Genomic DNA, 17,721 nt, shown 5'->3' with positions numbered 1-17,721 from the left:
GATCACTCTTCAAACCCTATGCTTAGTCAAGATCGCTGCACTCTGCATCTATAGGGCAACTGACTGTCCCTTCCCAATGGGGTCACTCCTCTCATGCCCCTTTTCCACCACTGCATTTCGAAGGCCGGTTCGGAGCCAGTGCCTAATCTTCAACCAGTTCTGCGCGTTTCGACAGCCAAAGAACCGGCTCTTGATCAGGAAAACTAGTTCGAGAGCGGCACCAACTCTTTGCTGGTGTAGAACAAAGATCAGATATGATCCCTATCTGTACTATAGTCCCTCAGCGGTGGAATGAACTCCTCACAGAGGTTATGACAGCAGAATCACTGGCTATCTTCCAACACAGACTGAAGACCCACCTCTCACCTCTTCAGACTGCATCTCTGTTCCACCTCAATCCCCGTCTCCTAACACTTGATACCTCTAGAATTTGATACTTGTTTATGTAGTGTTGTGATGAATTTTGGATTGTGTGTATTTTTTCATCAGATTGTACAAGTTAATTTGTGGTAGAGATCAAATAATGTTATGCTCACAGTCACTGGTCTGCAAGTGTTGTTAGCCTGGTCTGACCCGGTTGCTCGTTTAAATCGAATGGATACATTTATGCTCTATTGTGCTGGAAGTTGCTCTGGATAAGGGCATCTGCTAAATGCTTGTAATGTAATGTAATGAAATGCTTGTGAGAGACAAGATTCTCCTCTAACTATTAAGATACATTAACATTAGTTAATTAGTAAGAAAGATTGAATAGTACTGCTTGTCAGACAGAGCAAGAAAATGATCATCAGATTATTGAAATTTTGCCTTGAAAATGGTAAAAACTCTTGAAAAACAGAGAAAACAAGGCCTAAACTGACTTGATGTTTGAGATACAGTAGGGTCCTGCACAGTTGTCCAGGTTTACGTGTTCTACCACAGGTTGACATTGACGTATTTTTGTGATATGGTATATCCAGTTTGACTGTAATATACTTTTGATGTACGTTACATCCAGTTTGATATTACTACATTTGTTCTGATATTTGAAATGTCTGTTCTCATGTATTATATGTCTTGTTGATACCCAACTAACCTGAATATACACATTGTACTTCCTCGTCTTAAGAAAATAAAAGTTTTCCTGAAAGAAAATCATACAACCAGGATAATATACTTTAACCATTATGCTTTGCCAGCAACCATAGCAGCTTGTAAATTTCTCCTGCTTGATGGCTGCATCTAAGTAAGGCTGGGGCTGGTTAGTACTTGATTTTGAGACAGGAAAATTAAGATCCTGCTGGAAGTCTCATTGCTTGATCAGTAAGGGCCAGTTACCTCTGGGCCATTAGATAACCAGTGCCTTACTGCAGTGATAAGGACACCTTGCCATCTTTGAATGAGGTGTTCAATAGAGGTCCATATTTACTTTGGTCATGGAAGACCATAGGGTATTTACTGGAAAGAGGGGGGTCCCCAATCAGACTTTTCCATCCAATAATCCCTCTGTTTAATTGCGTAAATAATTTCTACTCTCTCCATCTGAGCTGGTGTGTAATGAGCATTCTCACTCAAAATGTTGCACATGTATCATCTAGGTGGTTGGTATACATTGGTGGTGGTTGAGGTAAGTCATTGTGAAATGCCTTGAGATCCTTAAAATGTGCTGTATAAATGGAGTACATTATTAGATATGTGCAGGACAGAATGTGATGAGAAATCAGTGTGTATATTAAATTCTTTCTACCTGACTTTTCTAGTGTCTTGGAATGCTCCTGCTCTCTCTTGGATTGTGGATTTTGTTTGATGAAACGAGCTTCTTCCGTGAGTTTCATGTTATTGTTCACTAACTATAATGCAGTCCACTAAAGCATAAAAATTCCTCTTCAGAACATGTCTTCAAAACCTTTTTTCTTTCTTTCAAGGGTATGGGTGGTATAAATGAGCACAGGTCATTGCACACTGGTTTCAGGGAGATGCACACATTCATTGTAACAGCTTTGAAATGTTCACAGCTGGACAACATGGGCTTTCAGTATGTTGGAATATTAACCAACTCCTTTTCTATTGCACCAAAATAGAGACCATTAATTAAAAAATGCAATCATTTAATATATCATATTTAAGTGTTTGTACATATTTTGTCATCTCTTGCATTAAGTTCACTACAATTAAGTACTTAATACTTTAAAACAGCTAGGTAAATGAAACAACGTTAACTTGAATGTAAACATAAATTCTTAAATCATGTGTATGCTTATAGTTGAAAAAAAAAAATATATATATGAATACTTATGTTCTGAAAATATAGAAAATGTTTCTCATAAAATATAGATTCTTAAACTTTAAGAGACTACAAACCCTTTTCTGTACTTACAAATGTTGCAGATTTACCACTAAAGGAAAAGATGTTAAAATAGCCCTTTAAGATCATTTTTTGTCATTTCTGTTTGAATTTGATCTTGATTTGGTACAAATAACTACTACTACCATGACAATTACAGCAACCAGCTACTAGGACACACATCTGCTTTACCATTTCACAGCTACTAAGAGCGAAGGGTTGTTTTTTTTTGAACACACGCATGCACACTTTAGCAGGATTCACTGCAATAGTCACACTTTAACTAAGTAACAAAACAAAATAATCAAATAAATAGCTTTGCTACTGCAATGTAGTTCTGTAATCTTATTTTGGAAAGTTTTGAATTTTAAATGATATGAAGTCAAGAAATGATATGAAATGGGCTATATATTCCCTTATAAAATGTCTACATATGGCAATAGCATACAGGGGGAAACAACATAATGGACATTTCAAATATCATATGAATATGTACAAATTAATAAGGAGTTGTGCTGCCTTTTGCCTTCAGAACAGTTTCAGTCTGTCTTGCAATACTGTTATACAAGTTTTGAACTGTTGCTAGTGGAATATTGCAGATTGCAGATTGGTTTCATTCACCAATGGGGCACTCCTGTCATACCCTTGGGCAAGGTACTTGACCTGCAAATTGCAATAAATATTCAGCTGTGGAGGTGGAAATCTACTGGCTCTTTGGCGTCGCGGTCAAAGTCGCATGGTTGGTACCCCATAGACACGGGTTCGAGGCCGGGTGGGGTGACTGCTCTTGCCCCTCGCTACAAATGGTGTCAGGAGTGGGATGGCTGGCTGCGAGGCCATCGGAGGTATACCCAGTGTGTGAGCCGTATGAGGGACGCCCAGGTTAGGTTGTGAGGGACCCCAGAGATGGGCGAAGCACAGTGTGAGGGACCCCAGAGATGGGTGAAGCACTAGTGAGTGGGGCACCCTGGGATGGGAGAAGTACGGCAGGGGAATGTGTGAGGGAAGCCATGGTGCGTGAAGCACATGGGCGCACTTCCCGAAGGGGAGGTGTCAAGATTGGAGATCGGGACACAAACGCAGACCACAGGGTATACGGTACCAAGCGTTTAATCGGAATTGGGGCAGATCCAGAATCGGTAGTCGGGGCAGGCAGAGTCAGGAACCAGGCAGGTGAGTGCCGTCAAACAGATCCGAAGCGGCAGGCAGAAAACGAAGTCAGGAATCGGGCAGGAACAGCGACAGCAAGCAAATCACGGAAACTAATGCGGGGACAAGACAGGAAAAATCACTGAAACGAACTAGCAACAAGACAGAGACACGCAGGGAAGATATAGGGCTGGGGTGACGAGGCAATGGGATGCAGGTGAGCAGGCAGGTAGGTGCAGGTAATGAGGAGATCAGGTGGGCGTAGACCAGGCAGGGAGCGGGGCTGGAACACAAGGAAAACAAAAGCACAGGGACAGGGAAAAACAAAATCACCGCGGCTTAAGGGGGCGGAGCCTTGACAGGAGGGCAGTGTGACAGAGTGCTGTCACTACAGTTGCATATGCGCTCTGACTGCCATATCAACGAGCCTGGCTCTTTGGTGTCGCGGTCAAAGTCGCATGGTTGGTACTCCGTAGACCTGGGTTCGAGGCCGGGTGGGGTGACTGCTCTCGCCCTTTGCTACACAGATGGACCACACTAATTGATGCAGTAATTGTAGCTCTTTGCATCATGTCAACTGAGTGCAAGGTTGTCCTACGCATACAAAACATTCCTGAGATTGCCATAAGTATATCCACTTTGCCTGTTGGTGTTTCTCATCTCCTGTTCAACCAACTAAGACTCCACTGGCTCTATTACAATACACAGTGTACTGTCTGCCAGCTGGGAACAACTGTCTTTCTCCTCTCGGGTTGCAGTGGTGACTCGGGCATGGAGGCACTTTCTGTACAACATCTAAAGCATCCACTCCTACCTCATTATGTATTCTATGAGGCTCCTAGTTAAGGCCCTTGTTCTCTCATGCCTGCAATACTGTAACTCTCTCTTTGCTTGTCTTCTTGCCTGTGCCATCAAACCTCTGTTAGTAATCCAGAATGCAGCTGCATGATTTGTCTAAAACCTCTCGAAATATAGTCAAATCACACCCTGTCTCACCTCACTTCACTGGCTTCCTGTTATCACTCACATCAAGTTGAAAACCCCCTCATATCTACAGTCAGTCTTACCACCTAGATCACTATGCTCTACAACCGTAGGGCAACTGACTGTCCCATCCCGATGGGGTCATTCATCTGAAGACCCACCTCTTCAGACTGCATTTTGGTTCCACCTCAGTTCCTTTGCCTTAATGGGCCTCAATTCATTTCTCCTGGATTCTCAAGACACATGACATTGAGCACATCAAGACCACTGTCTATAATCCAAAGGAAATTGGGGGGGGGGGGGGGGGGCTGAAAAAGTGGCATCTGTGCCCACCTATCACAAGATTTTAGTTACTTGAACATACGAGTCCGTTTTTATGTTGCGTTCCGTTATTTTGTCTACCCCCTGTATATCTTGTTACTGCCAAAAATAAGCATTCATTCAATAAAAACATAAACTCAGGGGTGGGGTAAGGGGGTGGTGTTGCCTTTATACAAAATTAAAATAAATGTGACATATCCCATATGACTAATGAATGCCTTAGGGAAGCCAAATTAACTAATCATTGAACATTCTGATCACTGATCATTGAATTTGATTTTGTATGTTTGTGGAATTCCATGGGGTTTATCTTCCTTGATGAATTTTATCTGTTGCATGTGCTTATACGCTTCAAATCTTACAGAATACAAAATAAAGAAATGATTTAAAGAAATTAAACATTCAAATTTTTATTGGCAATTGTGCAAGACTGTCAACTGTGATAAAATAAAAAAATTGTCAGATAGAAACTGCTTTTATGTTTGTCTTTATATGTGTATTTCTTGTCTAATTATTTCCACAATAATGCACCATGGAACTTAATGTAAAGAGACATGCATGTCTGCACAAAATCATTCAGAAATCAGCCCCTCAGTTAGATGAAAGAATTTTGGCAACATTTGGTTTCTGTTGGAAAAGTGCTTGTCTGGTTTGTGTGAGGCAATGTGGCCTAGACTGTTTAATATAACTTGGCTTAATTTTGATATCAATAATTTTATGGCAGACTTATTTTACCATTGTGTCTACTGACTTACAGAAAATGAGTAAACAGCTTAAATGAATAATGTGGTGTTTTGTATGAAAGTGTTTGTGTGATAGGTCAGTACAGGCAGAGTCTAAACAGATGTGTCTGAAGACACATCTCAAGGATTGGACTGATATTGGTCAGGAGGGGCCCCCAAACTTTCTTTGTCTCACGTCTAACACAGGGCTATTTATCAAGATGTGGGTTTTAATGTTTTCTGATAAATAAACATTTTCAGTTTGATTTGTACTGCCAAGCTCATTTTTAAGGTTTACATTTTTAGGTCTCTGCAATTATTACTTGCTGACATTGATAAGGAATTTTAACTAAATAATGAAGTGTTGTGCCATAGTATCTGTGTGCCGTTTAGGAATGTATATTTCAACATTCTCTTCCTTTTCTCAGTCCCACCTCCCTCCTCAATGTCACTCCCTCTACTGTCTTATTTTCTGGCCATTGGGGGCACCGTCACTATGGCTGTGGGCTTTTTTGGATGTCTGGGCGCACTGAAGGAAGTCAAGTGCATGCTGGGAATGGTGAGTTATCCAGTGATTAGCACAGATAAATAAAATACCAAAAATGATGTCCACTAGGGAGCTTTAAATACATTGTACTCTTACAAGAATCACATCATTTCAAAACAACTTGATGCTTATCGATGGCTGTTTCCTAAGAGTAGAATTCCAAAGAAAAGGGTAAAAAAATTTATTTGAGAAATTGTTCCTCAAATGTGGAATGTATTGAATTTACTTTACTGTACAGTATTTTACCAAAATTCTTTGTAATAAAATAAAATAATTTAAAAAATAGCTATTATCAAAGGTCACTATGGATAGCTAGGCCTCTCTGGTCTACAGTACAACACCATGGCACAGTCAGTGTTCAAACATAAATCCAAACATGAAGTAATAATTTGATTCACATTAATTCTGAGTATCTGAGTCATAAATGACACTGCATAGGTTACAAAGTCTTTAAGACTCCTAGATAGTGTACACTGTAGAGTGAATTTTTTTTAGTCTTTAGACCGCTCAAAGAATTTAAGCTATTGGAAGACTATTTGACATTTGAATTGTTTTTTTTCATTTATTACGCACCATCACATTCCATTGAGTACTATATTACATGTGAGGCAGTCTGAAATTGCTCATGATTCTCACAAGTGGAGCATTTCCACAACAGGAGATAGGAATGATTCTTGTGGTGTATGATAGCTAATTTATTTAAAATATATATAAATAAATGTATAAATAAATACATACATGTTGACAGTAAATGTAGAAATAAATGAACATATATTTATTTCTGTATTGCTATATCTACATTTAGTTATGCATTTCTGTATTTCTACATTTATGTATTTCTGCCTTTTACATATTAATGAGGTAAGTTGGTCTTACATGCAATTGGGTGACTGTAGACTTAAGAGTCTCCTCAATTACTCTTGACTTGCTGTGGAGTGACAGCCTTGTGCAATTGCTTGAGACCTGTTTGTTAGGAAGGAAGTGATCAACCATGTGTCCAGGAACTACATCCTTTTTTGTGTGGAGTGTTTCATGGAAGATTTAGGGGAGTTCTTGAGATTAATATAGTTGGAATAAAATATGATAACCACAGAGACTGAAAAAGTAAGCTTTTATATTTACATCATCTACTTCAAGCTTCACACAATAAGCTGATTGTTAGCTGGTTAGCCAATGACATGGCTGGATATGACTCAGTCATTGAAATGTGTTCTGTCAGAGATTTTATCTGTTCTAAATAAACTATTCCAAAGCCTTAGTTCTGGCATGACAAACTGCTGTTGCAAAAGAAACTACTGTTCACTAGGTTTCTGGGCAACACCATCCTAGGGGATGATTCAGGGGGACTGCTAGGTTCACGGTCTCTGCTGCTGCAGAGAAAATGAATAGAAACCTGTGGCTCCAGATAGGCATGCGACACCGGGTGTGGCTCTTTGGCTGCCCCCCTCTAGCTCCAAGATGATCAAATAGCAGTCCTACAAAATTGCCTATTATCAAAGTTGTAAAGTAAAATAGACTACTCTAGACTCACACTTTAACAACAAAATTAATACAACTAAAAAAATAATTAAATTTGGCCACACATCCCTCTTTCATTCATGCTAGTGGGCTGATGATGAACAGTCAAACATGGTGGCAAAATCACATGCATTAGGGAACTTTGGCATTAGTGTTAACCAGCACATCTAGCTGAAGTCAACTTAGCCAGCTTGCTAGCGATTCTTGTCATGTCATGTTGTGTGACTGTGTAATTACCTGTTATGGTTTACAAAAATTGATATCTTTCAGTAATGTGGTTGGTCTGTCAGCCAACCAAAGTGATTTTAATTGGCTTGCAACTAAATAATGACAGATCTGACAGCTTGTAAGTTAGATAACTAACGAACACAAGCGAGGGTAACATTTTGTCTAACTTACATATTTTCTCACACTAAAACAACCATTTTAACCACTAACTAGTAAATCAATTGCATAATCACAAACATCTGTAATGTTGGCTATTATCTCACTATTTTAAAGGAGCTTGAATCTTTTGGATGTAAATTAGCATTGCCTGGCATTCAACTTGTCTTATTCAATTTTCTGAAAAGTTTTTCAGTTTTAACAAGCACTATGCATTTATCTTTCTCCATGTCATGGGAGGGAACCTGACTGGAGTTGTTTTAATTTTACCATTGTCAATATGAGACAAGCTGAACATGCATGGCCATTCTAAAATAATCATCCTTTTTGTCACAACAGTGTAAAGTCTCTTAATAAGCATGTAAAATTTTAATCAACATACGTTTGACTTTGTATTCAGAACAACAAGCAACATTAAAAAAAAGACTTTTCCTCTAATTTGGGATGCCAACAAGCTAAGTAGCTGCACACAAGCGCTTACCATCAAGTACATGCAGTACATATCTAGCTAAATAGCAGCTGGATGATGTAGTGCCACTGGTAGTTTTACCAAACTCAAAGACTTAGACAAAAGTAACTTAAAGTCGTCGCCACATGCCACATCCCATATCATTTGAGACAGCAGATTCAGAACATTCATGGAAGCTGCAAGGAGCAGAGTCAATCAGCATGTTGGTTGCTTGTGTCTGCTATGCCTACCCATGCGCACTCAACCAATGCTTTGTTAGAATCAGGTTAACATGTTTGGACACAGAAATTCATAAATAAATTTAGAAATGTAGAAATAAATAAATGAAACAAATACATTAATAAATAAATGTAGAAATATAGAAATGTAGAAATATGTGAACAACAATGAACAAAAATATTTATTTATACATTCATTGTCAGCATTTAGTCATTTAGTTTTTAAATAAGCCAGCTGTCCCACTTCATAGATTCTGTCTTAGTGTTTTTGATCACTAAATTGTGTGAATGCTAATTGTAGCATCTTAACAGCAGGCCTATAACACATTACATTTTTTGGAAAGAAATTCATACATGGGCATCAATGTCACTGTTTATTATTTGTCTAAGAAACAAATTTCAAGCATTTAAGCATAAGTCTTTAGATCAAAATGTCTTTGAATGCACGTTTCTCATTATCTTAATCAGGTATGCTCAAACTTTTGACTGGTACTGTAAGTCCCAATAAATGAGTTGAGTCAAATCACAGTGATCAAGTCTCAAACGCGACAACCTTCCAGTGACAATCTTCTAGTGTGCATTTGGGGGAGATGCTAATGTAAGGAGGAAAAACATAGGGTTCAATCTCAGAAGGTTGAGTGATGAATTTTACATTACATTATTGGCATTTAGCAGATGTTCGTATCCAGAGTGACTTACATAGCTCACAGATTTTACATATTATCCATTTATACAGCTGGATATTTACTGAGGCAATTCTGGGTTAAGTACCTTGCCCAAGGGTGAAGCATCAGTGCAACTTTTCATATATGAGTCCACTTTGCTACATTGCTGCCTTACATGTGTACTACATGTGGCACATTAATTTTCTTTTATTTTACTGCAAATTCATTTCATAATTAAATGTAATAATTAAGCACTTAATGTCATGCATACTCTTGGATTTAATGTGTGCTAACCAGGCTGTTATTGATCAGGTATATTTTAGAATGGCTAGCTGAGACTAATAAAAATTGCAATATTTATAAGGTATCACAAATACAGTATATCTTGCCACATCATTTGAACAAAAGGCAGACAGCCTAAATACTAAAATTGGATATACTCATTTATTATTCATGTTTTTCCTCAAAATCAAGTATAAATGCGAATTTGTAAAAAATACATCTACAATGACATAAAACAGTCCATTTTACTCAAATCAAGTCTCAAGTTACAAGTCATGGGTGAAATCTTGCATTTGAAGCAAGTCTTACTCAAGGAGCACTACATCATAGAATATAAAATTTAAGACACTGAGATTAACATGGACAGCAATGATCACCGAATAAAAATGAATTGTCCTTTGAGTTATTGTTTTGAAATGAAAAACTAAAATTCAGTCGCTGTTATAAACAAAATGGTAAACAGTGATCTGGTAATGAATGAATACAGTCAATCAATTGTGTTTATAGTGGATCTCTGAAGTATTTCTTTGACTATCATATCATTCTCTTTTGTGTTTTTACCCTATTCCCCATTGTCTGTCCCTGCAGTATTTCTTCCTGCTCACCATCCTGCTGGCTTCTCAAATTGTGGGAGGAGTTCTGTTCTTCACACAGAAGACTGCGGTAAGACATGGATTTGGTGGGATCTGATTGTCATGAAAATTGTCACAAAATTAACTGCTTAATGACAGATAAATGGTGGAATATCTCTCACTCTGGGTTTAAATAAAAAGGTTTCTTCTGAAATGGTCAATGTGGCATGTGCAGTGTAATGTAAAGAGCATATTACTTTCTTCATCATACAGCCATTTCACCACATATTTCTGGAAAAAAATTCCTTGAATTTAATGACTTAAAATGTAGGTGCAATGGGCATATCCATGATGATAATTACGATCAATCTCATAAAGCTAATTGGGCAGTGGTTGTTCACAGCTTGCTAGCCAGTTAGTGAGCATGTCTTGACTTTACTCAGGGGTCAGCATCCCCAATGACAGGAAGAGCAATTTCTTCAAAACATCAAAATAAGACAACATTCTGAGAGCCAGAATGGATTTCCACATTAAAGAAACCCAAAAAAGAAACTGAAATGCTAGTTGTTTTGAAGTCAAATGTTAGTTGAGCTGGCTAAGTTGACTTTAGCTATATGTGCTAGTTATTACTGATGCTACTGTTCATTAATGCATGTGGTTTTGCCAACATGTTTCACTGTTGGTTATCAGCTTGAGTCCCTCTGGCCGTAATCAAGCTACTGGGATGTATGCTGACAAGGTGAAATCTTTAAGGTGAAATCTCTCCAGCATCAGTGAATAAGGAATTATGTAACCAGATTTGATTGTTGTTCTATTAGTGTTGTCTTGCTTTTTTACCTTGTTGATCCATGACATCCATGGTTATAATGTCCAGGCGATTCTAATAAATAAAACAGTTTGTTTTAAATTTCACACCAGCTACCTGTCACATGCTAGGCATCAAATGTGTTTTCCATCAGATGTATTATCCAATAAACAAAGGGAGCGCAGTGATCTCCAGTGATATTGTTTGGACAAGGGAATCACTCCATATTGCCAGAGATCCTGTTTGGTACTACATACATGATACCAAAATGTTGCAGTTCCACACCTGCACACACTTGTTGCCAGTGGCAAAAAGTGATAGATTACAGCTTTAATTACATTGGGCAGGGATTTTATTGTAAATTTTCCAGAGCAATGATCAATCTTTTGCCTGTTCCCACTTCATCTTTAAGTTTGAGTTCACAAGTAATACATATTGGGCCACATGTATCAACGGTGCGTACGCACTAAAATCGTGCTGAGCACTGTTCTACACATAAAACGGTATTTAAGAAAAGATACTTCCTGGGAAAACTTGCGTACGTCTATGCATGGTCTCGAGGTGGCGTATGCATAAAATTTATAATTTGCAGATTGGTGACACCAAGAGGAACTAACAGTGATGCAAGTAAACGGGTCTTGTGTCAATCATTGATGACTGTTATTGCACCAGGATGAAGTGACTGAGTTAAAAAGTGTTAAAATGGCGAGGGGGCAAATCTTTTTATATAGTTAAACAGTAGGTTATCATCCTGCTATCATCCAGCTCTGCATTTTTTTCATCCTGCGGGTGACAGTATAGTGGCGTTTTTACTACATACAAACAATTCCCTACCTTACACTTCCCGTGTGTTTGTGCGTTATGGCCATTATATGAATAATAATAATATTAGGGGCAGATTGCCAGGTCACCACCTAAAATTGGTCTGGCACTGGTGGTAGGTTTAATGAAAGTCATTGATTTGCATTCACCATGCATTAGCCTCTGAAAGGCTAAACAACAACAACAACACAAAACTACTGTTTCAAAATCAAATACAAATATAGCTGCAAGCAGCGATACAGGGGCCAAGTACAATGAGGGCCTATAAGGCAGACATTGAAACCATTAAGTGTGCTGAACTTGGCATGACTGAGGGAATCAGAAGAAGAAAGAGAAAGAATTATGATTTTAGGCCATGCAATTCAAAAGATATGTTAAAATAGAAGTATAATACAAATTATATGCAATATGTTTTATAGGCAAACGTCACTAAAACACTTGGGCACCCTCAGGGCATAGTCGCAAACAGAGGCACCCAATTTGGTGTCAGTACACAAAAGCACTGCTTAGAGATGGCCTCAGTACCTGTTTGGCGTCTTTGCTGTTGACTTTGTTAGCGCATTACTACCGAGTGCTTTCCATAAACAAAAAATCATGGATAACTTTTGTGTGGCATGCTCTCAATATGCTCTGACATGTGGGAGGAGTAGTGAAAAGACTGTGTTCATTAACATTCAAAATGGCGGACAACCAAATATGGTGGAAATGAAAATTTTACATCTGTTCAACTTGACATGACTCAAGGAATCAAAAGAAAGAAGAATCATTATTCTAAGCTAAAGACATCAAAAGTTATGAGCAGGAATTCATTTGTTTTGGTTATAGTGCCACCTAGGGGTGAAATGACACAAAACATCTTGGACACTCTCAGGACTGTGTAGGAAGTCCATGTACCAGGTTTGGTGTGAAGACACAAAAGCATTGCCGAGATATGACCTCACTACCTGTTTGGTGTCTTCGCTGTCAAACTCATTTGCATATTATGGGCGAACATTTAGGAATATCTAAAATATTTGGATGACTTTTGTGAGGTATGGTCTCAAGATGATATGTACCAATTTTGATAAAGATTAGACAAAATTTGTAGGAGGAGTAGTGAAAAAACAGTTTTTGTAAAAATGCAAAATGGCGGAAAATCCAATACGGGGGACTTTGACGGCAATGGGTGCATTGGACTCGGCTTGACTTAAGGAATCTGGGAAAAAAATTTTGAAAAAATTCCAACAGGGTCACTAACAATTACAATAGGGTTCCAGAACCTTCAGTGCTTGGTCCCTAATTATTTCACAGCAGTGGTGAAGCCAGTATTAAACCTGAGTGTCCTCAAACAATTTAGGGAATCGGAGCACTCAGAACGTAGGTCTACAAGATGCAAAATAATACAATTTATGAATGATTCTAACCACCGAGAGATGACTGCTAAAATCAACAAAACAATAGCCAACAGCGTCAGGGTCATTAAGTTAAACAAAAAAAAGATGATTGGATAGTTTTGTCTGTCTTTCTGCTCATGCCATGCAGCTCTCTCGCTCTCTCTTGTTGACCGAAACTTGACCGGTCCTGTGTGCGCTTATTCGTTTTTGGGTCTCTTTTAAAATCCGACCACTTCTTCACCTCCACCATACGCACCTCTGGTAAAACTGCATTCATAGCAGTCACCACTCAGCCACTCCGCATTTTTCCGTCGATTTGAAATAGTCTGGCCCCCAAAAAGGACATTTTTTTCTCCTCTCCACCTCTTCAACAATGACCTCTATCTCTGGGTCCAAATAATTTCTTTTCTTACATCCTGCCATTGATCCTCAACATCAATCTCTGCATTTCATTCAGATTTACCTGGGATCTTTGATATGCTAATTTGACTAATTAAAGGTGGTTCTCGGTCCATATAAGAACAATTGTCGGAGTGGACGTTAAGCGGGTTCATGTGCACATGATCTCACGCTGATTTGATTTACGCTCAGATTTATTAAGACAATCAGGCGTGTTTGATAACTCTGACGAAAAACCTCCGTACACAAATCGTGAGATTGTGCGTACTAATGGTCCTACGGCAAGTTGTACACAAAGACTGATACATATGGCCCATTAGCTATCATGGACTATCACTGTGAAACAGTGTGATATTTTATCTCTTACTCAACATGAAGTAACATCCTTATGAACCATTTGTTTATGTATTTGTTTACTATTTGCTAAGTCTACCTAAGCCCTATTTATGCCTAAATGTATTGATTAATCATTTGTTCATGATAATGTAATACATTACTTCATGTTAACTAATGTAACCTTAATGTAAAGTGTTACCAGTTCTTTTGTTCATATACCCTGCAATATTCTAACTGATTTTAGGAGAAGGGTAATTAACTCTCTTATTCAGATACTAGGGCATGTGGTCCCATTCTTGTACCTGTGTAATCATGCAACTCCTGGATTCTAATCCAAATATCTAAAACAATTGTTAACTGTAGGATGCAAGATGGCAACTACAGTTCAAGACTTATGTGACTAATAGCACTAAATTGGAAATGTCTGGAGAAGATAGTTGGAGAATTCTTTTAGATGCTAGAAAAAGCAGTCTCAAATTTCTTATAGCTACGTAGTGCAGAACACTACACTGTGAAAAGTATACCAGTTTTTCTCAGAATAACGAAAAGCACTAATGTTAACCCATGATATAAAGAATATTATGCCATAGTGTATATGCCCTGCTTGTGATTCATGTTTTGTTTTTCACTCTTTTATTCTCAAAGATAAATGCTTTCATTGCTGCTGCTGAAATATGTATATCAGTGACACTGTGCTGTCTGTGTAAGTTGTTTGATTCTAATGAAAACAGTAAAAACTTAAAGTAAAAATGTAATGCTGTACAGCCCAGGTTCAATTCCAGCCATGTCATTAGGCAGTGGTGACCGTGGATCTACAGCAGTGGAACAAATTTGCTTGCTTCCACTGGGGACAGGGTTGGGTACGTCAGCAATGGACCTCATCTCATTGCTGTCAGGCACTTTGTGCTGAGAGGTGCTTGGATGACAGCAGAGTAGGGCCTGTTCTCCAGTGAGCACCCACTCTGCTGTAGTGAGTTGCAGTTGTATGACTTGCTGCATACAAGTGTATCAGTGTTACGGCTCAGGCAAGGACTCAGGCGCGGACCACGGGAACTTCTGGTTCCAAACGGGTTTATTGAAATCATCTGGCAAAATCGCAAACTCAAAACAGGCAAGGTCGAGACCAGGAAGGCAGTCCGTAGGGATAACCAAGATCAGGAACAGGAGCAGGCAGGGTCGAGGACCAGGCAGGCAGGCTATCAGGCGATTAGGGCAAGGCAGCAGGCAGGAACCAGGTCAGAGCACAGGCAAGGTCGAAAACCGGGACCACAAAACAAGCAGAACCACCGGCGGGGACAAAACAGGCAGGAACACACTGCTACAAACTAGCAACAGGACAGAGACACGCAGGGAAGATATAGGGCAGGGCTGAGGAGGGGATGGGAAGCAGGTGTGCAGGCAGACAGGTGAAGGCAATCAGGCAATCAGGCGGGTGAAGACAGAGCGAGGAGTGGGGCAGGGCTGGAACACAAGGAAAAACAAAAGCACATGGACCGTGATGACAGATGGGGAAAACAAAAACACAACAGCTAGGGGGCGGGAGCACTGACAATCAGAGGATGGCATTCATTTCACATCAGTGCTACTGTGCAAGTGCACAGGTTCTCCCTGTTCCTCTTCATTGAGAAACATTTCACTGTCCTCAATAATTAGTTTTCCAGGATCTCTCAGTTTAAAGGCATTTTGGTCCAATGGCACTGTTTGCCAACAACATTTCTGCCATTACAGTCTCTTGCTGTACAGTGAAGAGACGCTGTCTGCCACCAGCAGAATTTCTCAATTTCTTAAATGCATTCCCCGAAACATGTTCTCGAAACAGTGCATGCATGCCTTACAGTATAGTTGGCTTTCCAAAACAACACATTTCAGCTCCAAAAGATACTCTAAACATTCAGCATATTGCAGAAGCAAATAGCAAAGCAAATAGGGCCAAAACAATCCAACAGTATCATAATGGAAAGCTTTCTTTATTAGTGTGTAAACAAGGCAGCCAAAATACTAAAACCTATCAATACTGGTGATCGAAGAGTCACTGTATATAATATATACAGTATATACAGGGTAAAATAAAAACAAAAAAGATCTATTACACTGTTACGGAAAGTGTCACTGGCCATAGTGTACATACTCACAAGAAACTGAATAGCTTTGTCTTTGACATTCTTTTATTTGCGATTGCAAAATCAAAACACTCGGAACAAATTAGAAAGAAATACAATAAAAATATGAAATTTTTGAAAATACAATATGAATAGCTTAAATAAAGTATAAGATTTAAATAGCCACAAAAAAAGTGTAAACCAGTGGCATAAAATAAATTATAAATACAATATAAATAAGGCACTGCACACAATAAGATGTTAAAAAAAAACCCAGTATTGCCAAAAAAAAAAATTACAAGAATATCAATAAAAGGGGAGAAAGGGGGCTCTTATAAAGACATCTACTGGAGGACAGGAGGAGCAGGAGGAGCGCTTGATGCTGTAGATGACCCAAGATTTGTAGGGGTGGGACTGAGAAACCTCAACAGCGCATCTGAAGAGAGAAGAGGAATATATTACACCAATCTAATAATAAATATGATATGATACATAATATGATTTTAAGAATAAACTGAAATATGACAAATTAAAAATCTAAGGGATATGTGCATGATGACTACGCTGTACATGTTTAATACTTTTCTGATATGCAAATGATATAAGATTCAATTTTTGTCATTACAAGGAAATGCTGATTAGCAGAATGCAAAGAAGTAGTAAACTGCACTATAATATAGAATGTAGGAATGCTATAACAGGAATGCTAGGTATGCTATAACAGGAATGATGTGCACTGTGCAGGCTTAAAACTATAGGAAAAGGAATAACACGTTAGCTTTTTGATTAAGGCTAATATTGCAAGCTAAGAAAACGTGAGCTAACCAGTTTTCAATAAAAATGTAAACAAGTTTTATTTTAATTTTAACTCTTGCTGACCCTATAATATTTACATATTTGGAAGCTGGGTGGGAGTGCCATTTTTCATAACAGCGTTGGTCCTTCGTAACATGCCATTAGCCTAACTGAAGTTAAAACAGTTCACGCTAGCTATTTATTGATTAGCAAACCATGTTTGGTTAACAACGTGTCGTTGTTCTCCTACGTACAAATAATGTCATGACATCACCTTTATTGTAACATTACCTCTGCCTTTCTCTCTTTTTTCCTCCTCTTCTTTTCTTTTTTTCCTCCCCTGGGCACCAGACAGTTTGGGACGTTTTGACATGTTGTTGTTGTCCTGTCGTCGTTGTCTTGTTGTCGAGCTTGCTTTTGGGGTCACGTCAATGCGTGCCCCCCTCCCCCCTCCCCCCCCCCCCCCCCCCCCCTCCGCCAGCAGGTAGAGTCTAATTACTCCGGGGGGAAGGGGGAGCATCTCAGGAAAGTAAAGTGTGATCATCATTTTTATTATTATTTTTATTCATATTTAATAGGGTTTGCTATGCAGTTAGATATTTTTGGCTCATTATCTTCCTATTAATTTTTTTTTTCTCCCCCCGTTTTTGGCGCCCCCTGGATGGTCGGCGCCCTTAGCATTTGCCTATACTGCCTATGCCGCGGGCCGGCCCTGCTCTGTGGCAATATTTTAATAGTCAGCAAACAGATCCAACCATAATCCAGACACGGCTGCAACACAAATAAATAGGCTATCGCCACAAAATAGCCTCTGGGCTACTATCAAACAATTCAGGCTTCAATCACCGCCATGCACAAAAATAAAATTAACAGGCCTTCAATTAACAGTGTTAACTAAAATAAACAGTGTCCAGGTAGCCTACATTAAATGGAGGAAT

The 17,721-nt window shown here is 38.9% G+C and overlaps 1 protein-coding gene across 1 annotated transcript in view; it reads left to right on the top strand.

Annotated features, from left to right (window-relative positions):
- Window positions 1-17,721, top strand: part of cd37 (CD37 molecule) — a 55,176-nt gene that overhangs the window by 26,472 nt on the left and 10,983 nt on the right. Inside the window, exons 3-5 of the mRNA XM_036520752.1 lie at window positions 1,740-1,803; window positions 5,928-6,058; window positions 10,171-10,245. Of these exons, the coding sequence (XP_036376645.1) occupies window positions 1,740-1,803; window positions 5,928-6,058; window positions 10,171-10,245 (270 nt within the window). The remainder of the gene's footprint in view (window positions 1-1,739; window positions 1,804-5,927; window positions 6,059-10,170; window positions 10,246-17,721) is intronic.

The sequence above is a fragment of the Megalops cyprinoides genome, chromosome 1, assembly GCF_013368585.1.
Source record: "Megalops cyprinoides isolate fMegCyp1 chromosome 1, fMegCyp1.pri, whole genome shotgun sequence".
Lineage (NCBI taxonomy): Eukaryota > Metazoa > Chordata > Actinopteri > Elopiformes > Megalopidae > Megalops > Megalops cyprinoides.
This window is presented reverse-complemented; position numbering and strand designations above follow the sequence as displayed.